At 35.4% G+C, this 23,993-nt stretch overlaps 2 protein-coding genes and 1 pseudogene across 2 annotated transcripts; 2 read left to right on the top strand and 1 right to left on the bottom strand.

The window, feature by feature from the left end:
- The first annotated feature begins 8,777 nt into the window (after nucleotides 1–8,777).
- On the top strand, nucleotides 8,778–10,602 carry LOC120011854 (nudix hydrolase 18, mitochondrial-like). Its single transcript, XM_038862995.1, has 5 exons — nucleotides 8,778–9,150; nucleotides 9,590–9,695; nucleotides 9,792–9,875; nucleotides 9,981–10,109; nucleotides 10,192–10,602. The coding sequence occupies exons 1-5, from the start codon at nucleotides 9,077–9,079 to the stop codon at nucleotides 10,321–10,323; spliced, it is 525 nt and encodes a 174-aa protein (XP_038718923.1). The 5' UTR covers nucleotides 8,778–9,076; the 3' UTR covers nucleotides 10,324–10,602.
- A 4,972-nt stretch (nucleotides 10,603–15,574) lies between these two features.
- LOC120012482 lies at nucleotides 15,575–18,297 on the bottom strand. Its single transcript, XM_038863903.1, has 5 exons — nucleotides 17,280–18,297; nucleotides 16,604–17,215; nucleotides 16,380–16,498; nucleotides 15,907–16,279; nucleotides 15,575–15,825 (listed from the first exon to the last, which is right to left on the bottom strand). Exons 1-5 carry the CDS (start codon nucleotides 18,295–18,297, stop codon nucleotides 15,575–15,577), a joined length of 2,373 nt encoding a protein of 790 aa, XP_038719831.1.
- A 1,146-nt stretch (nucleotides 18,298–19,443) lies between these two features.
- On the top strand, nucleotides 19,444–23,548 carry LOC120012481 (annotated as a pseudogene).
- The last annotated feature ends 445 nt before the right edge of the window (nucleotides 23,549–23,993 follow it).

Below are 23,993 nucleotides of genomic sequence, written 5' to 3'. Positions count from 1 at the left end.
TGTTATTCACTAAATGAATGTTAAGACATCTTTTCTAAATGGCGATTTAGAAGAAGAAATTTATATGACTCAACTTGAAGGATGTGTAGAAACTGAACAATAAAATAAAGTTTATAAATTGATGAAATTCTTGTATGGTTTGAAACAAGTTCAATTCTAAAACAATGGTTTGAAAATTTTGATAAAATTTTAATGTCTGATGATAGAATTTCCGCTACTTCAATAATGGTCTTGCCGACGATCACGTTCTCTGAAGTTTCTTCACGAAGCTTCCCTTTCTCTTGTCTATAGCTAATGGGCTTATCTCTGATAGGCAATCTTCATTATATTGGGCTTATGGTTTATTTCTTATTGTTGGGCTCATTATATTGTTTTATTGTCTTAGGCCCAATACTTTTACAAATACACTTTCTGTCTTATCACAGCTTCTGTACTCTACAGTCTCTCTCTGTTTTCTTTATTGGCTCAAAGAGCCGTTGTTGTTTTTACTTTTTGAATTACGAAAATTGATTCAAGGATTTCTCCTCTCTCGTGTTCTTCTTCTTCTTCTTCTTCTCATCTATGATCTCTTTTTCTTCTTGATTGTTTAACCTGCAAAACAACACAAAACTTTGTTAATTACAAAGTATATCATGGTATCAAAGCGTTTTTTCGATCCTCCACCACCACCACCACCACCACCATCACCACCACCACCTCCACCACCACCAGCTGCTCATGAGGCTGGCATGACTTCAAATATATTATCTCAGGTAGCTAATTTCTTGAGAAATACTCAAGCTTTCTCCACTCAAATGGCTGCACCAGCAGTAACTCCTAGCACAACAGGAAATCTTTCTGGTATTTCTACAGAGCAACTTGCAGCTATGCTTAGCAATCTTCAAACTTCAACAGCAAGTAATATTAATCATACTGGCATAACACCTCCTACCCCTAATCTTCATCATTCAACTTCTTTAATGCCAAACCCCACATTTGCACCACCCCTACTACCCACACCATCTACCATTCCACAAACCCAACCTGTTATGCCAGTTCAGTCTCAACCTGTTAACCCTTTTCTCAACCCCTATAACCTATTACCAAATGATTTTTCAGTCACAAAACTCATTTCACTTGAGTTAACCGAAACCAACTACCATACTTGGAGTGGCAATTTCCTAAATGCTCTAGAATCCAGGAACAAAGTTGGTTTTATTGATGGAACAATGCCATCACTAGACACAGCAGATCCAAACCATCAGTTGTGGTACAGTCTCTGTTTTCTTTATTGGCTCAAAGAGCAGTTGTTGTTTTTACCTTTTGAATTACGAAAATCGATTCAAGGATTTCTCCTCTCTCGTGTTCTTCTTCTTCTTCTTCTTCTCATCTATGATCTCTTTTTCTTCTTGATTGTTTAACCTACAAAACAACACAAGACTTTGTTAATTATAAAGTATATGATCTGATGATTTTTTTCTCTATTGGAGTTGATAAATGCTTTTATACAAAAATTATTGGTAATGATTGTGTGATTATTAGTTTATATGTGGATGACATGCTTATTTTCTGTACAAATCTTGATGTAGTACTTGATAGAAAAGGTTTCCTAATTTCTAAATTAAATTTGATATGAAGGATATGGGTGAAGGTAATGTTATTTTGAGTGCTCAGATCATAAAAGATGATAGTGGATTAACATTGACACAAGAACACTATGTTGAAAGATTTGAGAAATTTGAGTTATTAAAATAGAGTTTTCTTGTTCCTGTTTTACCCTAGTCTTTGAGTGCATAGAGACTAAGAAGGTCTGTTGTATCCTGGGAAGTAGCCACTACAGCCTATTTCACTGAGTTCTTTCTCCGAAAGGTAGAATCTACCTTTAAGGATAGTTTACGCGCCTCAAACGAAGTGCAATTGAACTCCATATCATCAATTTTCTCCAACATATCATCAATTTTCAACAACATATATTTGTTAACAAAAAAGGAAAATTATTAGATACTAAATTATTTATTTCATTAGGATTCAGGATGTATTGTCAAACCCGGCTAAGTGTTTATGTAAAAAAAAATTCTGGCTTAGTGTTTAGGGCTACACTTTCCCTTCTTGAGACACTCGTTAGGAAATTCTTATATTGTGCCTTTAGGGCACTTGATACCAGACTAGGTTATGCACAAACTTAAGGTGCAAAAATTAAATAAATAAAACATGTGAGAAGACATTTTTATACTTGATAGAGTAACAGTACCCACAATAAGTAAATTTTTTTGAGCCATTATCATGGGTCAAAAGTTCTGTAATTGTTTGGTGCGTTTGGGACGAGGGATATCACCAAGCCTTGCCATATAAATCTAAATACAATATGATTGTGTCTGAAATGTTTAATAAAAAACCTATAGTACATTCTAATAGATATGGTGCTATTGCATTTTTTACCCATAGTCAGGGTCGGCCTAAGCCCAAATCACTCAAAGTTAGGGCTTTGGGCATCAGGCCAGCTCAAAGTCCAAGGGTCACCAAATTATTTTAGAAAACTTATATATATATATATTAGTTCAATTCACACATATAATAAAAAAAAGTTGTTAGCTTAGTGATTTCATTATTTGTTTTGTCTACATGGAACCCAATTTCGAGTATTTTGTGCTCTTTCTTTTTATACTTACCAACCAATTAATTACACACAAAGGGCCAATTAATTGCACATAAATGGTTTAGTTGCCAATAAGAGAGAAAATCAATAATCAGATTTAGAATTTATTCAAACAAATAATAATTAGATTTAATTAATTGCACAACAAGAGATTACTTCCCAAATCAAAATCAAATTTAAAATCTCTTCAAAAAAATAATAATTAGATCTAAAATTATTTTTTAGTAATATAAAATAATGTATATAATTTAATTAAAATGTTTTTAGTATTGCAGATCAAGTTATAAATAATGGACTGGATATTAATAAACGACATAGATATAGTCAAAAAATAATTTCAGAGGTGTCTTCTTGAAACCCCCACGTGCTCTTTTGTTTTAAATTTGGACTAAGTCCACGGGCACCAAAGATCAAGGGTATCATTTTTTTTAATAGGACATCATTTATCATGCCGCTTTGGGCACAAAAGATGTTAGGGCCGGTCCTGCCCATAGTATTCATGATTGTGTCTCAAACGTTAAATAAAAACCCATGGTATACGTACTATGAAAAACCTAGATGACAAAGAAAAGTAGTGGTTATTTTGGCCCCCTTTCTAACAAAAGATGAGTCACCATTTCTTATCTACCCTGGTTGATGACGTATAATTGGTATTGGTCATACCACGTGGAGCATAGTCTAATATGGGCAACAAGTAAGACAAACTATTTTCAATTATTGACAAATTTAATTGAAATTCGGATGAAATGTCATTATCATTATATTTTTCCTCCAGGAGTTTTAAGCTTTAAAGAGAGCCACAATGGCTTGTTGGCTTTGCATATCTTCATCTCTTAAGTCAACATTGCAAATCAATGTTTTTTTTGGTTGTTTTTTTATGCAAGTCCTCTTCCGGCTTAAAAACTAAAGGAAAATTAGAATTAAATAACTGTGGAGTTAAAATGATATTAATATATATAATGTGGATCATCAATATATCACTATCCAACTGTTTGTACCGAAAATGACCTCCAGTCATCTGCTGTTATGTGGCAGTGTTGGACCTACAATTGGCAACTATCAACTAATAACCAATGGACACGTGACAAGGGCAATGAGATTTAAGATTAATGTTTGTTCATTTTCTAAGGAAATATGGGGTTAAGTGAGCTGAAATTTAGGAGGCAAATACTAGAAATCAGGGATGTCTAAAGAATGATGTTCGACATGCTACAATCAAGGGATTTATAGCATTCACTGTTTTATCATATTTTAAAATAATATATTAGATGAAAACTAATATTTTAGCAGAAAAATCGTAGAGGAAGTTCAGGAGATTCAGAGTTTGTTGCATGCACGTTCCTAAAATGTCTCAAAACACGTTCCCAGCAACTGCACGACAATCAGAGACTAGAGTCACGATCGTCCTATACTTTGAAGAAGAAGAAGTCTTCCCACGTTCAACATACAAGAGCATTGATAATATGGCAACTATTAGCCATTTTCCATTAATCACAAACACAAGGTCTACAATTCACGAGAATGGAGTAAGATGCAGGTTTCCAGTACTCCCACATCCACCTTCAAGAATGAGCACGACTTGAAATTCTCATCATGATGTCCATTACCATGAAGGAGTTCGGTTATGAAGGACTTTGATTCAGAAGACCGTCTCCCACATTTTCCTATGACAGAACATGTCAAGAAAGTGTCAGAGGAGCAGGGGATGAAGACCACCATGATCACCATGAAGACTATAATTAAAATGAATAAGAAGAGAAATCTACAAACACCCCGTGTCAAATACAGACTCCACGTTTATAAAACCTTTATTGCTTTGTTAGAAATGATTCCAGTCAATTATCCTTAGCGTAGCTATTTACATTTTTAATATGAAACCAAAAGGACAAAAAAGATGAATTACATGAGCCAAAGTCCAATTGTATTTTAGCCATAAAAAAAACACACACACAAACATCATCATCTCAATATGTATAATAGCGTGTGATGGAATAAAACTGTTGATTACGTAATTCCATATTTTAAAAATTTTAGACTAATTGAAACAAAAAAGCACCCGGCCAAGATAGAGAAGTATAGGACTCTACCAGGAAAAGAAAGATGGAAAAAAAGAAAAGGAAACAATAAAATGAAGAGAAAAGTATACATTCAACAACTCCATGATTAATATTGTTGGAATTATATTATATATGAATATATTCTTATGTGATATGATTAATATGGTTGATTTGTTTGAAGAAGTTGGATGCACATGGAGACAAAAGAGTGACTTACATTTTCATAAACTTTGGGCGTACATGAAACTTATTTTTTGTGACATTACATGTGAGAGGAGACCATTTCATCCCACAAGACTATGTATATATAAATATCTTAATTTGTTTCTCCATCCACTACCCACCCACTAACTCTCCTTCTAGAGTGCCTAAGATTCCAACTCAAGGTTTTGTGATGGTTGGAATTTGGAAAAGTAAGAATACAATAAATATAAAAAAATTGTCTACCTCATATAATTTGGAGAAATGTTGATGGAAATCTCTTCAAATAACAAAAATGATAAAGATATCAGTAATAATCATTCTAAAAATACCTCTATAGTATTTGACACTCATTCATTGGGTATGGTCTTATTATCACTACACCCAATGAATGAGTGTCAACACTGCTATGGTACCTTTGTGATAATTATTATCGAGATCCCTAACATTATTGTGTTCAGATAATGATCTATGCATGTCACTTAAAAATACCCTACTCATGATGAAACAACCATGGCCTCTCTCGCACCTATTTTCCAAAATCCCAGCAAACATTTGCGCCAAACATAACCCTAAAAAATATAGCTAGGCTTCGATCTAATCCATCTAGTCAGTTAGGTTGAATATATCCGTAACAAATACAAGATATTCTTTCAGCTTCAAAGATTCATTCTCAATAAAGTTAACAAGCTCATTTTGAAAATTTCCGATGAGTGATGAGGTTATTTTTCAAAAATTTTGAAGGAAATGGAGGAATCAAAGATTGCACTTCAGTACAATTGTAAGAAGTTAAAAAATATGAGAAGTTATAATAATATTACATGTTTCGACAAACTATAATTCATAATATATAATAGTCATGGATGATTTGAAATTCAAAAGAATAAGCATATATATAGAGATTAAACGTAGATGAGATTATGATACAAAAGATATATAATTATGAAGTAAAATCAGTTTTTTGACTAAAGGATTTAATTATTGTAACTAATATTTGTCATCATCTTCTTCTTCTTTCTTTCCTATTGATGTAAATGATGCATCAATCAGCCGACTATTATAAACTTTTATTATGTATAGTAAGTAGTGTACTAGTGAAGAACTATCATGACTTTTTGGATGAGTTGAAAATAGACCTATATATTTATATATAAGTCACATATATTATATATATATATATATATATATGTGTGTGTCGATGATAAATTCTCAATTAGTCATTCGTATCTGAGCCCTTACTGAATTTCTTCTTTTTTTTATTATTGATTCGATTTGTTTAAGAAAGAAAGAAAGAAATTAGTCAAGGATAAGAGACACTAAAGAGTAAGGGGTATTTTTATAATGGTGATGAAAAAGTTATTTTTAATATCAACCATTAAATGATTCCAATGGTTGAGATTAAAAGTTCTCACATAACATATATGAGGGAGTCCTAATGTGAAAATGACTCTCTATATATATATAGGAATTTTCCTATGAGGTTCTAAAATGAGATCTTAAAATGAGGTGTTAATTTTTAGGATTCATTTTTAGGGTCCAAAATATTTTTTTAAAATTTGAAAAAAAATATTTGTATTTTGATCGATTTTATGAATCCAACGATATTTTTTTTGTTCGAAACAAAAATCAAATGCAATCAAAAAAGTGTGTGAAATGTTTTTTTATTTATATACAATGATATATAATTATCATACTATTTTCATGTTGAATTTGATTTTTGTTTCTAATAAAAAATATATTATTGGGTACATAAGACCAATCAAAAGATAAATATGTTTTTTCTAAATTTTTTTAAAAAGTTTTGAACCGTAAAAATTAAAATCTCATTTTAAGACCTTATTTTAGGACCTCATATAAGAATTCTCCCCTAGTTAATTTGACGAGAGTTCAAAATAGATTTACCTTTTACTAAGTCGAAGAAAGGAGTGACTAACTACTGCCTGCCTCCAAATTCCAATCACAATGTCTCAACTAGGAAAAAAAATACGTATATATGTACATGAGAATGCATGAATACTGAGACAAAATTAATTAAGACAATTAAACGTCAAATATGAGGGACACATATTAGTCAATGCCACAGACGTGCGTGTTAAAAGCAACGGCACCCTATGTACGACCATTGGTTTTGATCCAATATATACTCTCTCTCTCTCTCTCTCTCTCTCTAGGTAGTCTGGTTGGTCAAGTTACCTACCCAAGACCTTGAGATCTAGGGTTCTATTCTCACCAGGGGATTTGAGAATTGGATAGTTTTCCATCCGTTATGGTGGCCTTCATACCCCTCAGACATGGCTTGACGTGTGTGTGCTCTGTCGGCCTTTCAAAAAAAAAATTTAGTTTTAATCCAAACTTAATGTGAAATACACTTAAAGAGTGGAAAAAAAAAAAACCCCAATCAATTATCAACCGAGTCACTCCTCGTTGATAATTTTATTGAGACTTAAATTGTTATCATGAAGTGTGATTGTATATTACAAGTCACATGTGTATAATTGAAATCGATTGTTCTCACACAATAAATCAATTTAATTGGGTATTAGTGGCCAAATAAAAATCTTAATTAAGATTAAAAAGTAAGTTATCATGCAACTTAACAACATAGTTGGAGAGCATGGGACAACCTAAATATACAAATTTTGTACAGACTAAACATTTATCATCCGTTAGCATATATAAGAAAAAGTAAATTATTATGCAGCCACTTAAGAGTCATTGATTGTCTAGGATTTGGGAGCTCCGTAATTTATTTAAGAGGTGTCATATAACACACATTATTTTTTTATTATTTTTTTTTAAAAAAAAATATTCGATTTTTTTTTGAACATGTATGGAACCAATTAGTCAGAGACGCGGAGGAAAAGGCGGCTCATTTATAGGGAGAGACCAGACCGAAATGAACGAGGCAAACGTGAAGGAAGGAAGTCCAAGGCATTCAAACAAAGCCCACTCCTCAGTCCTCATACACGTGCGCATGTTCTCCATTCTTTATAAAGTCGACGCGATAAACATAATTAACATTCATCAAATCTAATCCTCTCCCGAAATTTATTAAACCCATTAAGCTGCTGCCTGCCTGCCTGCCTGCCGTGTGGACTTTCCAACTCCATTCATTATTAACCAAAAAGAAAAAAAAAATGTCTTAACCAATAAATAACTAAAGCACAATCTGTTGTTGCACTGTTGTGGCCTATGGTGATTGGTGAATGAATGGCGTGGAGATGAATTCTTAGTGGCATTCCCAGTCGGAGTCTTCAACAGGGAATGCCACTAAGAATACTTGCAAATGGTAGGATGAAAGGTGATTTAAACAATCTGTTGTCCAGAAATTAGCTTTTAGGTTTAGCCCAACCGTTGGGGAAAAAAAAAAAACTTTTCCCTTTTTGAATATCGTTGTTTCGATTATCTATGCATAAATTTTTTATATTTTTACATGATATCCATAATTTACGGATTATTATGCTAATTAATAGATTTATCTGGTGCACACTCTAAGAATACTCCTGTATTTGACGAGATTATAGATAAATAGAATACGTAGAATATTTTACCATACTTAATATGTAAAGAAATTGTTTTTAGAAATTGAACTTGTAATTTTTAGGTTTTATCCATGTAACACTGATAAAAAAAAAGTCAAAATGTTGAATTAGATTTCATAAAAACTGTGGTTACTAAAATCTAGAATTTCTACTGTGTATGTAAATTGAAGAAGAAGACTCCTCCAATTAATAACAATTTGGATAGATAGAAGAAATATATATCGACATCAGTGTATACGACGAGTCACACACGCTCTTTGTTTTCACTTTTCCTGGGACCTCCAATCCACCTCCTCCTATAGCTGTTTATTTTTTTCTATATAATCCTCAAAGGCACCTCATTTTCTCATATTCCACTCTCCAGACTCAAACTCTCCCACTCCCAAATAGAACTAATAAACACACTCCCTTTCGTTTGATAAATTTCATTTTCCTCTCTGTCATTCACCCAATCCTTTTTATTCTGTATCTTCAACAGTCTATTTTTCTGGATTTTTGGGTATCTCTATAACTGATTAACTGACACTATAATCCAGCTATAACGCTTTCTTCTCTTGTATAGTTTTATATCTACAGCCACTCTTTGTTATTTTCATCTTGGGTTTTTCAAATTTTGGTTTCTTAATTTTCTGGGCGAATCGATGGCGTGTTTGGTTTCTCGCACCGGAAGGGAACTCCAGAGATACGACCACTTGGGCCGCCGCCAAGTTGTTGGGTGAGTTTTCTGCTTTTTATTTGTTGACAGACAAATTCCTGATTTGTTCTCATCTTCTTGATTTGGTTGTCATCTTGTGTTTGTTTGGGGGGCTTTTGATTACTTTTCTAGTTTGAAGAGGTCGATTTGTCATTTGGGGTTCTTGTCCCACCATCGATCTTCTGGATTATGCCCTTCTAGTTTTGTGAAAAATTTCTGGGTTTGTGTGTTTTGAGGTTTTAGATTAATTTTCAATTAGAAAAAAGCTAAATTCACATTTGGGTTGTCGGCCTCCACTGTCAATCTTCTGGGTTGTGGCCATTTTCTAATTGATGGAGAGGAAGCACATGTTGGTTTTGAAGAAATTGTTTTGTATTGGTAAATCTTGTCCTGTCGTAGTTGGAAATTGATGTAGATCTAATTGAATTAACTCGTTTTTCATTAATATTGGAAATTGCAGATGCATACCATATAGATTCAAAAGTTGCAGTGATGGATCCATTAGTGATGAACTAGAAGTCCTCATCATCACTTCACAGAAGGGGCAAGGAATGATGTTTCCCAAGGTAAAATAAATGCCTATTTTTCTCCCTTTCTGTTTTTCCTTGATGATCCAATTTTATTTCATTGATTATGCATTTAACATTTCATTGTCTCACCAGGGTGGCTGGGAACTTGATGAATCTTTGGAAGAATCAGCTTCCCGGGAGTCACTTGAAGAAGCTGGGGTTCTTGGCACTGTTGAGGTTAGTACCAGAATCCATATTTGCTCATTTCTGTACCGATAAGGGATTTCTTTGGCTATTTATAGAGTTCCTTGAATTGAAAGGTTATGTTGATTTATATGGCAGTGCGGATTGGGCAAATGGAACTTTTTAAGCAAAAGCCAAGGCACATTTTATGAAGGATACATGTTTCCTCTGCTTGTGAAGGAACAATTAGAACTCTGGCCGGAGATGAATGTGCGGCGACGAATATGGGTATGTCTCTAATCACTGGTTAACATTTGTTTTGATGACCGTTTATGGTTCTGGAACTTAAATGTGTAAGTATATTGTATAGATGACTGTGGATGAAGCTAGAGAAGCTTGTCGGCATTGGTGGATGAAGGAAGCTCTAGACAAATTAGTTGACCGACTTATGTCTCCGCGACAAGAAAACGGAGAAGATGTATTGTCCTGTTCATTATGTTAGGAATGTTTTAGGAGTTTGTACATAATTTTCGCTGTTCAAAGCCATGTGATTCATGTTTTGAGTCTTCTCGAAAATATATGAGAGGAGAATCAGAAGCCATGGCTTTCACGGAGGCAATTGTAGGAACAAAAAGGGTTGTTGTTTCTTGTTACATAATTGATGGATTTCTAAGGTTTTTGGACCTTCTCGGTACAGTAAAGCTATTACTAAGAAGGGAAATGTACACAGATTGTAAATTTGAAATTCGTCAATGAGAAATAAATGGAATCCTTTCTCCAATTGAGCCCATATGGTTTTCATTCTTTTTTGGTGCGTTTTCTATGCTGTGCATAAAAGATATCATCTCTGTGTGGCCTTCTACGTTGGGAACAACATCCACCTTTGTTCTCTTATGGTTTCTCCTTTTGATCAGGATGTGAAAAAGCCCTCTGCCTTATGGCATTCAACAAGAAAGAGAGGTATACGGTATACAAACCGTATGGACTCGACAGGTCTTGAGTCCATACGGTTCGTGGACATGCGTTGAGTTTTGGCCCAACTTATCATGTTGTCAGATGAGAAATTTTTGTGTGTGAGGGCGTCATGGCTCGAGTTTGGGATCATATCGGATGTCCAAAATATAAAATTGTATAGTGTCTTTCTCAGTTACCCAAAAAGAGAGGTATTCGGTACACAAAGGCTCTTTTAACTTTTAAGGCATGTTTTCTGTGAATATTTCAATTGTTAGATTGTTAATGGAGATACTACATACTTGTTTCGAGTATGTATTTATTTCCTCCCTCCACCCTTTTTCATTTCCTGATGGTGCCAATGTTACATTTTTGACGGGATGAAGATGGCCCCATGCAAGACCAGCAGGTGTAGCGTACGTGTATTTTGTATACAACCTGCTTCCTCTTTGGTGCTTGATTATGTCAGAAATGTTTGGCCTCTGCAATTATTCTAACTGTACTGTCATATATCCCTAGCTATTTCTCTAGTGCTACTGCTGATTGAATTTGTTACTTTTCTCCTATTTCCTGTTGGCATTAGAAAAACCAGCTTCTGTTGAGTATTTCTCTATTTGATGCTTTGTCATACTCCATTTTAAGACTAGTGCTACACAGCAAGGCCTATCTTTAATTTCCTGGACAATACAAAGTTCAATTGTGGTGCCTGACCCATTCAAATATTCTCTTCTGTAGTATCATTTATCTAAATGGGCTGAATACATTTTCTGTCCATGTTTTTCTGATGCTGCAATTAGTGATTTCTCAGCGTCAAGCCTCTTGGACTACAGAAATTAAGAACTCTCTTTGTAAAATTTGACTAGTGCTAGTGGCATGTAAAATCAGCTATTAATTTCACTGATTCTTTTAGACACTACATATTTCGATTGGTTCACATGCCAATTCCGGAACGTGCTGGTCAAAGAAAAACTGAAAATCAAGACATAAGCACGGTTGTTTAAACTTTAAAGATAAAGATTGTGAAATAGTAAGAGTACTCCCAACATGAATATATAGGAACAACCTCAGACGGTGGAAGCTGATGGATGGTGTTGCCTGACCAACATGCTTTAACTGTCAAAACTGAGGCATGTACTTCTCAAGTGCGAATGCCTGCAAACTGTTAGGTTTACGGGCTTCCAATTTCTGCCGTCCGATCCTAGGGATGGTTGAGATTGGAATTCTTTTTAAAAGAAAAGACAAACACAGGCGAAGACGTTAGTTCTTCTTCTTCCTCTGGGTCTCAAAATCATGAAGACGGAAGTTCACCAGGAGTTTTGTCTTCGCGCAAGGATCTTTTAACATCAGTGTTTCTTCTTGTTGTTTCGAGTTTTTTTTGTGACAATTTTAGTTATCTACCGTACGTATTTATGATAAGAACGATTTCCATTTACATTCTTTTGGTGAAGCTATTGTCTAGTGGCTCAATAAGTAGAGTCGGTTATGTTAAATGTAGTTTGTTAAGTTTGTTAGTCTTGCCGTTAGCAAACTGTGTTTGGTTATACCGTTAAGTCTTTTGTGGAACTTGTATTCTGTTAAATGACTATCAGTTCTCTGTTAAGTATATATTAACAAACTTAGCTCAGCTCGTAAAGCAGGAGTTTGGGCCTATTGAGTTTGAAGATAGTGCATAGTCATTATTCAAGCTTAAGCAAACAGGTAGTTTGAAAGAATTCATCATATCACTGAGTTCAGACGATTTGCAACCAGAACATCTCGAGTAAGTCCTTCTTTACTGAAGAGTTGTTTTCTTAGAGGACTTGAGGCAGAGTCCTTCTTTACTGGAGCCTAATAATATTCATGATGCAATAGTTGTTCAGATTGATTCCAAATTAAATCATTTATGTGTGAATATCCCTCAAACTACCTCTGGCATTAAACCTGCTAATATACTTCATTTTATGAAAAGTCTCGTGAATATATTTCTTTGTCGAATAAAAGTTCAGACTTTCCTCTCAAGAAAAGTCCAATTACCAAGGTTCCTAATAAGAAAATTACTCCAGATGAATTTCAAGACAAGACATCTTAAGCACTGTGTTTTAATTGTGATAAAGAGTATATTAGGGGTTATAAATGTGCAAGAAAGCAATTATTATTACTGGAAGTTGACTTTGCAGATGAATTGGGAGAAACCAGTGAGGAAAGGTTTGAGGAAAGCTTAGCTTCTGAATGCCAATAAATGGAGTTGAGTACTAGTGCATTTTATAGAATTGCATCTGTTCCATCGATAAAAACCATAAAGATCAAAGGATTTGTTAAAAATCAACCTTCCATAATTTTAGTTGATTCTGGTAGAACACACAATTTCATAGATTCTAAGCTCATCAAACACTTAGGTGGTTATTTGGAGAACACTTATGAGTTTGAAGTCATGATTGCTAATGGAGGAAAAGAAAGGAACATGTGTTGTTGTAAATCTACTCCTCTAACCATGGGACAATATAGTTGTGTAGCAAGTTTGTATGTGTTGCCTTTATGGGGTTGTGATATGGTTTAAGGTGTTCAATGTCTATCAACTGTTAGTCCAATTTTATGGGATTTCCAATCACTCACAACAGAGTTTTCAATGGGCAGTATGATAGATTATTTGAAGAGTGTTATTCATAATAAACCTTTTGCTCAGGAAGTTTCTCTACAATAGATTGAAAAAATTTTGCTCGACACAAGTATTGAAATGTCGTTATATTCTTGTGAATTAGAGGATTTCAAGAAGTACAATTCTACATTAACATCTTCTCAATTGGAGGAATTACATATTTTATTATCTACTTATGAATATATTTTTCAATCACCGTCAACTCTACCTCCTGAGAGGACATACGATCATAGGGTACCTCTACTACCGGTATCTAAATCACCTAGTAGGAGGTCATATCAATATGGACCTATACAAGATTGAAATTGGAAAAAAGTAGTGAATGAATTGTTACAGGCTGGTTTTATAAGGGCTAGTCATAGTTCTTTCTCTTCACCAGTTTTGATAGTTAAAAAGAAGGAAAAAGACATAGAGAATGTGCATGAATTATAGAAATTAAATCAGTTAACAGTCAAGGACAAGTGTCCTACTCCATTGATTGGTGATTTACTAGATGAGCTTTATGGAATATTTAGGGCATGTGATTTCTGGTAATGGAGTGATAGCTGATCCTTCTATAATCAAAGTAGTGTTGGAATGGCCTATACCTAAATTGTCAAAGAGTTGAGGGGTTTTATGCATCTGCAAGTTATTATAGAAAGTTTGTGCTTGGTTATGATAAGATTTGCCAGCCTTTGTACACCACTGGCTAACCAAGAAGGATGATTTTTTTATGGACTAATGAAGCTACTGTTGCTTTTAACAAGCTTAAAACTGTCGTGTATTCTTCTCAGGTGTTAGCTCTTCCAAATTTCACCATTCTATTTAAAATTGAGTATGATGCTTTTGGAAATGGGATAGGGGCTGTTTTGGAACAGAATGGAAGACGTATTGCATTCTCTAGTCAATCCTTTGGACCAAGGAACCAGGCATTGTCATCATAGGAGAATGAGCTACTTTTTTTTTTGATTAGGGAACCTCCAGACACGTCTTGCGGGCTTTGCCCTACGCGACGGCCCAGAGTAAACCCTAACCCAGCCAACCACCCCACTAGACGGACTGGGCTTTAAGTCAGGGCCGAGGCCCAGGTGGGATATAACTCCAGTTGCCAAATTCATGGTTTTTTCCACCGGTTGGATTCGAACCCCTTCCCTCCTGCCTGCACGCGCGAGCACGCACAGTGGTTTGCAGAAGACCGGGGTTACGACCAACCAGGCTATACAACTTTTGTTGAGAATGAGCTACTTGCTATAGCTTCAACTGTTAAAAAGTGAAACAATATCTCCAGGGGAGGCATTTTGTGATTAAAACAGATCACGACAGCCTGAAATATTTTTTTCATCAGAAGGCTAACACCTCATTCCAAGTATCATTTGGAAAATGATTTTCTCAAGTATAAGAATAGGATTGTGTTGAGTCCTACTTCTTCTTGGAAGTGTAGGTAATTTCATGAATTTCATGCAACACCTGCTATTGGACACCCTAGTGTGTTAAGGACATTTTTATGAGAAAGGTATGAAGAAAGAGATTAAGCTTTTAGCTGCTGAATGTTCTGTTTGTCAGTAAAATAAGTATGAAACAATAGCTCCACCTGGCTTACTGCAACCATTACCAATTCCTACTAGGACATGGCAGGATATAAGTATGAACTTTATCACTACTTTACCATTGTGTAAATGCAAATCAGTGATAATGATGATGGTTGACAGATTGACTAAATACATCCATTTCATTACTTTTGCCCATCCATATACAACCAATATAGTGGCGCAGTTATTCATTAAAAATGTATTCGCACTTCATGAAATGCCAACTTCAATTGTTAGTGATAGGGACCCTATTTTTATCAGTGATTTTTAGAAGGAATTCTTCAAATTGCAGGGTTTTAAGTTGTGTATGAGCTCTAGATACCATCTTCCAATGTTTTCAAAGGCGAAAACGCAAGGCGAGGCGTTATAGTCTCTTCAAGGCGAGGCGTAAGCCTTGATGCGTTGAGGCGTGGGTTTTTCGGGGAAAAAAATTTTATACATTAAAAATATATAAATATAATAAAAAAAAAAGAATGAAATAATAAGAAGTCATTTTCATACTAGAAGCAGAAATCTTAGTTAAAGTCTTAAAGATTACATATTTCAAAGTTCACTTCATATTTCATAATTCATAATTTCATATAACAAATAATTAAAACTTAAAAGTGGTAATTCTCATCCAAATCATCATCATTCTCTTCATCCATAAATTCATCATCATCATCATCAATATTAGGATTGGAGGAATTGCCACTCCCATCACCAAGAGAGTCAACACCAAGTCCATCATTTGGAAAAATAAACACATTATCCATGTTTGTGCTTGGTGCAAGCACATCATTCCCATAATCTTCTTCAACAAGTACCACTCTTGGTGCTTTATTTTTGCGTCTATCAACTCCATTTCCACCTAAGAATTAAAAGAATTTGAATTAAAAGGTATGGAAATTATAAATTGTGTTTAATTGTTTTTTTTAGATTTTTAACCTACATGAATTTCTCGTTGCAGTAGACGATTCATCACGAGCAGGCTGAGCAGCAACAGTGTCCCTCGACTCTCTCCTAATAGATAGTGGAGGATTTGAAGATTCCTCACCAGAAATAACAGTAGCAGCAACAGAGAGACTCCTAATAGCATCCACATTGAACAATTGTTCATCATCAATCCAACTAGTGTCTACTGGAAGGACATGATCTTCTTTTTCTGCTATCCACTCATCATCAGATTCAATTTCCTCCACAAGAATCGGGTCAATATTTAACTTTCTTTTGATGCTTCTCTCACGCGGCCTAGTGTTGTACATGACATATACTAGGGCATTTAACCTTTGATGCTCAAGCCTATTCCTCTTTTTTGTATGGATCTAATGTATACATGTATAAATTATATAAATTTAGTAATAATGTAATATAACAATTTATATTAATAAATTAAGAATGTAAAGATAAAGATAAGAATTTGACCGCTTCAAAAGTACTCCAATTTCTCTCACAACCTGATGCGTTGCAAGTGAGGCTAAGCACACGAATAGCAAAGCTTTGTAATTCAGGTGTTTTTCCACCAAAACGCTCCCACCAATCAGCTAAGGAAAAATAAGGAAAGAATAAGATATTTATGTAATGTCAAAACTTAAAAGGCTAAAGGCTTAAAAGTTAAAACAATGAATGAATTATTTTTTAAAAAATACCTGGAGAGCGCAACTTCCTTGTATCAATGGCCACTCTGAGTCCAAAATTTCCCCTAGCATGGTCATATAAATCCAGTTGGACATCCGCTTTCAAGCGATCTTCATATGGCAACATCCTTTCCATGCATTCAGTTAACCCTTGTCTCACTTCCTCAACATTAGAGAATTTAACATCATATCGTAATGATGGGTTAAGGTAATATCCAGCAGCATGCAAAGGCTGATGCAGTTGGGGAGTCCACCTTGCATCAATTCTCTTCCAGATTGGATCATATTTCCTTTTGTTTCCTCCACAACCTATTTGAATTTTCTCCTTTGCTGTATCCATCAATTCATAAATATAACCCATGGCAGGTCTCTCCTCTGAATCAACCTCTCTCAAAACACTAACTAGTGGGCCAACACTCTTAATACAATAAGCAATGTTACCCCAGAAGGACCCATCATGCAATACAATTGCACAATCCCTCATACCATCTGGCTTCTTTGCCCAAGTACTAGAAGCCCACTTCTCTGAAGAGAACAAAGTCATTAGAGGTTGTTTTTGCTTATACAAGCTCTGTAGAGTAAGAAATGAGGTGGCAAATCGAGTTACTGCTGGACGAATGATTTCTTGATTTCATCAATGCTAACACCCAAGAATGTCCATAAATATATTTGACAACATTCTTCGCACTCTTAATTGTCTTCTCAAACACCTTTATCTTTGAAATGTCCTCCAACATCAAATCAATACAATGAGCAGCACAAGGGGTCCAGTATAACCTCACTCTCTTCTCCATAAGCTTCTTTCCAGCATACACATAATTGCTAGCATTATCAGTAAGAATTTGCACAACATTATCTTCACCAACTTTCTCAACAACCTGATCAAGTAATCTAAACATCAAATCTCCACTCTTAATAGAATCAGAAGCATCCACTGATTTCAAAAACCAAGTCCCAGCTAGGCTGTTCACGAGAAAATTGATTAAACATCTATTTTTCCCATCCGACCAACCATCAGACATTATAGAGCACCCATATTTTTCCCATGCCTTCATATGTTGCTCCTTAAGCTTGTTTATATCCTCGACCTCTTCTTTTAGCAACCATGTCCTTATCTCATGCATTGAAGGCGGCTTAAACCTAGGGCCAAAGTTAGCAACACTCTCAAACATAGGTACCCAATAAGGATCATTGACAACGTTAAAGGGCAATGCCTTGGAAAAACAAAACCTTGCAATTTTCCTGCAAACCTCCTTCCTTTCTTCTTTTTTCCATTGAGAATTGAGTGTACTTTGCCTTGGCTCTGAAATTGTGAAAGCATCCATAGGCCCCCTCACCCTAGGTTGTGGAACACGTGCACCAATAGTTTGAGTTTGCGAAACACTCTCACTCGCACCCCCACCCCCACCCCCACTCCCACTCCCACTCCCACTCCCAGCCATCCTAATCTCGTGTAGCATCTCATTTTGCATATGCCTGTTGTCTTTCAATTTCTGCAAAGCAACTTGACATTTCAACTTAACATCATCGGGAGCACTTTTGCAAGGAGCAATTCCTTTGTGAGTGCCTGCTACATGATTCTTCAAACGAGTAACAGTCCCACTACATATGTGATTACAGAATTTGCATCGAAAATACCTCTCACCATCCACTTGCTTTACAAAATCCCAAGCAAAGTCTTTCTTTGGATCTCTTTTATCACCCATTTAGATATCCCTTCACAAATCAAGAAAGTAATAATCACTACTCATAATCAGACACTAATTAAGTATTAAACACACTAAATACTAAATAGCAACAAATTAAACAATTGAAACTCACTTGAAGTCTTGTACATTACAATAACATTAATAGTTTAATACTAGTATACTACAAGTCTACAATACACTGTAAAAAACTCACTTGTCCAGTTGTCCTAAGACTCCTAACTTCTAAATCACCAACAGAGTCAACAAATGAACAAACGAATTACCAGATTAATATCAGATCAAGAAAGACAAATTCACAGATTAATAGCAGCGAGAATCAAGCAGAAAAGCATATTCATAGAGCGGCATCAAATAGAATTGCAGAAAAGCATATTGACAGAGCGGAATCAAGCAGAAAAGCATAATCGAAATAAACAGAAGAAAATGAAACAAAACATCGCAACTCACCTGGGGTAGCAAATCGTCAAGGTGGAGGAGCAGACAACAGCCGATGGAGTCGTAGACAGCAGTCGATGTGTCGATGGAGTCACAGACAACAGCCGCTGATGGTCTTCGACAGCAGATAGCAGCGGATGGTCTTCGACAACAGTCGGTGAGTAGATGTAACCTAATTTCGAGTTTCGACAGAGCTTTTTGCCTCTGTTTTTAGTTGGATTTCTGGGTAAACGACGTAGTTTGGTTGGATTTCTTGGTAAACGCACACCTCATGCGCTTCACGCTTCAACTTTTTTCCTTGCGTTTTGTGGAGAAAGGCGTACGTTTAGTTAACAACGTTTTATTCATACGTTTTAATACGTTTTTGGTCTAAAAAGCCCTAAAACGCGCCTTAAAGCGCAAGGCGAAAACGCCTTTGAAAACACTGCCATCTTCAAAGTGATGGTCAGACTGAAGTGGTGAATAGATGTTTAAAAACCTATCTTAAGTATTTTACTAGTTTGCAACTTCAAAGGTGATTAAATTGGATATTTTGGGTTGAATGGTCTTATAATACTGCATATAGCACTATAGCTGAAGCTACTACATTTAAGCTTATATATGGATATCTATCCACCATTACAGCTCTCCATTTCTTTAAAGCCTCGTTTTGATATGTGAAAGATACATCTTTTTGGTTGACTCTGCTCAAAGAATAGTGATCTGATTATGGTTGCTTCTTCTTCTTCTTCTTCCCAAGGGAAGTATGATGTTTTCCTTAGTTTCAAAGGGATTGATACTCGTGACAACATTACCAGCCATGTACATGCTGCTCTGTGTAGTGCAAGAATTGAAACTTTCATTGCTAATGACCTCAGGAGAGGAGATGATGTTTCAGATGCTCTTCTCAGGATGATTGCGGAATCAAAAATTTCCTTAATAATTTTCTCTGAGAACTATGCTTCTTCAAGATGGTGCTTAGATGAGCTCGTGAAAATTATGGAGTGTAACAAAGAAAATGGACAAATTGTTATACCAGTCTTCTTCAAAGTGGATCCATCACATGTAAGAAACCAATCAGGCTCTTTTGGACAAGCTTTAGCTCGATTTGAAGACCATCCAAAGATACAAATATGGAGAGATGCTTTGACAAAAGCTGCTAATTTGTCTGGATGGGATTCACAAGTCACAAGGTAATTCCTTTCGTTTGTCTCCCTTCTTTATATTCTTAATAATACTAACAATTATTTATTGCGTTCAAAATCAGCATATAATTCGGGTTTATTTCTTTTCTTTTATTTTCTTTTCCAGCCTGAGGCTACGCTTATTAAAAGTATTGTAACAGATATTTTGGGCAAGCTTTACTACACTCCCTCAAGCAATTTTGGTAATCTTGTTGGAATGAGTTCTCACTTTGATCAAATTCAATCATTACCGAACTTGATTAATGAAGATGTTTGCATCATAGGATTTTGGGGGATGGGAGGTATAGGTAAGACAACACTTGCTAGAGCTTTCTTTAACAATAATTTTTCAAAATTTGGAGGGAATTATTGAAGATATCAGAGAAACATGTGAAAAATGTGGACTAAATGAGTTACGAGATAAACTTGTTACTGGAATACTGAAGGATGAGCAGTTAAATGTAGGCACTTCTAATCTGGGAATTTCGTTTATAAGGGACAGACTTCGTCTTAAGAAGGTTCTTATTGTTTTGGATGATGTAGATGATTTTTAGCATATAGAACTTTTAGTTGGACAGCATGATTACCTTGGTCCGGGAAGTATTGTCATCGTAACAAGTAGGGACAAAGAAGTGCTTAAGAATGGAGTTGATAGGATCTATGATGTTCCAGGGTTGGATTGCAATGAAAGTCTCTGTCTTTTTAGCCAATATGCTTTCAAACAGGAGCATCCACTAGAAGGTCATCTCATGAGATTGTCAAAAAGGGCAATAAATTATGCAAAAGGTCATCCATTGGCTCTTAAAATATTGGGCTCCCATCTATGTGGAAGAAGCAAGCAAGAACAGGAAAGTGCATTGAAGAAATTAGAGAGAATCCCAAATATGGCTGTGCAACAAGTATTGCTTATTAGTTATGATGGATTGGACCACCAAGAAAAAAATTGTTTCTCAATATTGCGTCTCTTTAAAGGAGAGTATGTTAATATAGTAAAATGCTTCCATGATGCTTGCAATTTTTCTACGGATATCGGACTTGCTGTGCTTATTGACAAGTCTCTTATAACCGTTCAAATGAGTCGAGTATGGATGCATGATCTGCTACAAGAAATGGGTCGACAAATTGTTCGTGAAGAATCCATTGAAGAGCCAGGAAGACGGAGTAGGCTGTGGGATCATCATGACATCTGTGATGTATTGACAAAGAACACAGTAAGAGCCTAATCCATAAATTTTGCATTTCATATGTAACCTCTCTTGTAGAAAAACTCGTAGTGATTTATATTTTTTTGCCGACATGCATTTAGTTTTATGTCATAATTAACTTCCTGTCTCACCTTGGTTTGTAGGGGACTGAGGCAGTCAAAGGCATATTGTTGCACATGTTTAATCTAGGACGCTTGTGCATAAATCCTGTAGCATTTGAGAGGATGCACAATCTCGAGTTCCTCAAACTTGAACTCTATCCCTCCACTGTGTGCCTTCCTCAAGGCCTTAAATCTCTAAGTAACAAGTTAAGATATATGCACTGGAGACAATATCCTTTGACATATTTGCCATCAAATTTTCATCCGGACAATCTAGTTAGACTCATAATGCCTAACAGCGAACTTGAACGATTGTGGAATGGAAGACAGGTATACCTTTTCATTTTTCATTTTCATAAACTCTAGATTCCTCCAAAGAAAATATATGAGATCTTTTATCTTTTAATATATTACTAGCTATAAAATAAAACATTGTGAAAATTAATGAAAAACGATTAGAATACAAACAATTTATGTCTAGTAATATTTCAACCTTCCATAATTTTTTATTCACAATCCTGACGAATTGTTCCATATATTAGCATTATTTTTGTGCATGTATTATACTTCTTTGGCCTTACAAATTAACAAATTAAATATAATATGAATTATTTAATTTTGAAAAATCGTATGAAATGGATAGATTATGTAGAGTCAGAATGAAATATTGTTAGAACTGAGAACATTAAGTAAAAATGTTATCGCAGAATCTTGTGCACTTGAAGGAGATTGATCTCTCTTTCTCGAAGAAGTTGATTGAAATTCCAGACCTCTCGCTGGCTACAAATCTTCAAATACTGAATCTTATGTTTTGCAATAAGCTTGAGGATGTTCCAGTTAGAAAATTTTCTAATTTGAAAAATCTGAATCTTTGGGGCTGTCCCCTTATCAAGAAATTTCCGGAGGTGTCATTGAAAATCGAAGTTTTATATTTAGCTGGGACCGCAATCGAAGAAGTTCCATCGACAATCTGTAATCTCAAATCCCTAGTTGCGTTGGACCTTGGTGAGTGCACTCGAATTAAGAATCTCCCCACCAGCATTTATAAACTGAAACCGCTCGTGAATTTTGGTCTGCATTTTCCATTGAAGAAAAGAGAGCATCAAGAAGAAGCTAATATACATACGAGGGAGTTAGATGACCTTTTTGTCTGGTTATCTGCAGTAGAAAGGCTAAATCTCTCTGGAAACAATTTCCAGAAATTATCTTCTGCTATCAAACAGCTTACTAATCTCAGGCATCTTGCCCTGGAGGACTGCAGGAGGCTTCAATCACTGCCTCAGCTTCCAGTGAATGTCCGATTTATATATGCAGCGTGTTGTATATCACTAGAAATGGTGGCAAGTCCTTTAACCACAGCAGCCAGAGGAGTATTTCACTCGCACAATGATCAAAATTATATTGATTTTCAATTTACAAATTGCTGGAAATTGGACCAAAATGTACGAAACAGCATAGTGGTAGAAGTAGAATCGAGGTTACTGCACTGGAAAGCCAATTATTCGGACAGCATAGTGGTCTCTCCCTCAATATGGGTCTATCTCTTTCTACATTTATAAACATATTCTACATTAACGTTTCTTGTTATCATTATGATAAAAAAAATTCAATTATCATGATGCAGAATACTGGTGCAGGCAAGATCGTTTTTCCGGGAGAGGATATTCCAGATCGGTTCAACTATAAAAGCAGGGGATCCTCACTTACTGCAAAGCTTCCTCCTCATTGGTGTAATGATGAGTTACTCTGCTTGGCTTTTAGCGTTGTTATTGGATGCAACGATTTGCTTAAATACCACAAACTCTATTTTGTTAGCTATAATTGTCATATAAGAACCAATGGAGGTGACAGCTTCAGCTTCAGTGCCAATGGTGGTTTGGGGTGGGTTTGGAAATCTAAAGATGCTAGTCGGTTAAATCAAGTACTTATAGTTTATAATCGAGCATTGGTAAATGATTGGAGGAGGATACCTAAAGAAGCAGATGATGTGAATGAGATCTTAATTGAGTGCTACGTTGGTGAAGATTTTATGAACTGTTGTGCGGTAAAAAAGTGTGGCGTCCATTTGATATACACTCATGACATAGAAGATATATATTGTCAACCTAAATCTCCTTGTGGTGATCTCACTCAGTTCTCCTTGAAGCGAGATTGTGTGGATGATGTCGAAGAATCAATGATACAAGATGCTGCTAAAGATAATGGAGGTTGTAATGACAATAGTTGCAATTTGGGCAACCCTGTTGAAGAGTTAGCTCCAGTACTAAGTAGGAAGAAAATGAAATGGAAGCTAAAGACATTTAGATTCACTAAATTTCTGAGGGTTCGACTGAAATCAACTTGAAAAGTTTCGAGAAACTATTGTAAGGTCAAAAGAGTTGCCCATGGCAGAGAAGATGGATATAGACGACCTTCAATGATCCAACCTAACTCTCCTTGGGATGATCCGACCAGTCCTCCTTGAAGCAAGGTATGTGGATGATCATGTCAAAGAACCATCGTTACAAGATACTAAAGCTAATGGAGACTATAGTAACAATTGTTTCAATGTGGACAATCATGAGGAAGAAAAGGAGAAATAAACTGGAATCTAAAGATGGGCCCGGGTAAGTCATCCTCTGTTCTCCGTTTTTTGTGATCTTTTATGCTTTTCGTTGTGTTATTACTGTTCTTTTACATATATATTTTTGGTGTTATGCTACTAGAAATTCAATTCCCAATAACAGGTTTTTACCTATGAGAGGCTATGTCATGCCTTCGAAGATGTATATATTGATCAACGGAAATGA

This window comes from Tripterygium wilfordii, chromosome 13 (genome assembly GCF_013401445.1).
Source record: "Tripterygium wilfordii isolate XIE 37 chromosome 13, ASM1340144v1, whole genome shotgun sequence".
NCBI lineage: Eukaryota > Viridiplantae > Streptophyta > Magnoliopsida > Celastrales > Celastraceae > Tripterygium > Tripterygium wilfordii.
This window is presented reverse-complemented; position numbering and strand designations above follow the sequence as displayed.

Coding starts and splice junctions, on each gene's coding strand:
- LOC120011854 (XM_038862995.1), top strand. CDS start 9,077: ATGGCGTGTTTGGTTTCTCGCACCGGAAGGGAACTCCAGAGATACGAC. Junction 9,151..9,589: donor GGCCGCCGCCAAGTTGTTGG/GTGAGTTTTCTG, acceptor TGGAAATTGCAG/ATGCATACCATATAGATTCA. Junction 10,110..10,191: donor ATGTGCGGCGACGAATATGG/GTATGTCTCTAA, acceptor TATATTGTATAG/ATGACTGTGGATGAAGCTAG.
- LOC120012482 (XM_038863903.1), bottom strand. CDS start 18,297: ATGGGTGATAAAAGAGATCCAAAGAAAGACTTTGCTTGGGATTTTGTA. Junction 16,499..16,603: donor AAGGAAGTTGCGCTCTCCAG/GTATTTTTTAAA, acceptor ATTTTTCCTTAG/CTGATTGGTGGGAGCGTTTT. Junction 16,280..16,379: donor ATTGGAGTACTTTTGAAGCG/GTCAAATTCTTA, acceptor TGTATACATTAG/ATCCATACAAAAAAGAGGAA.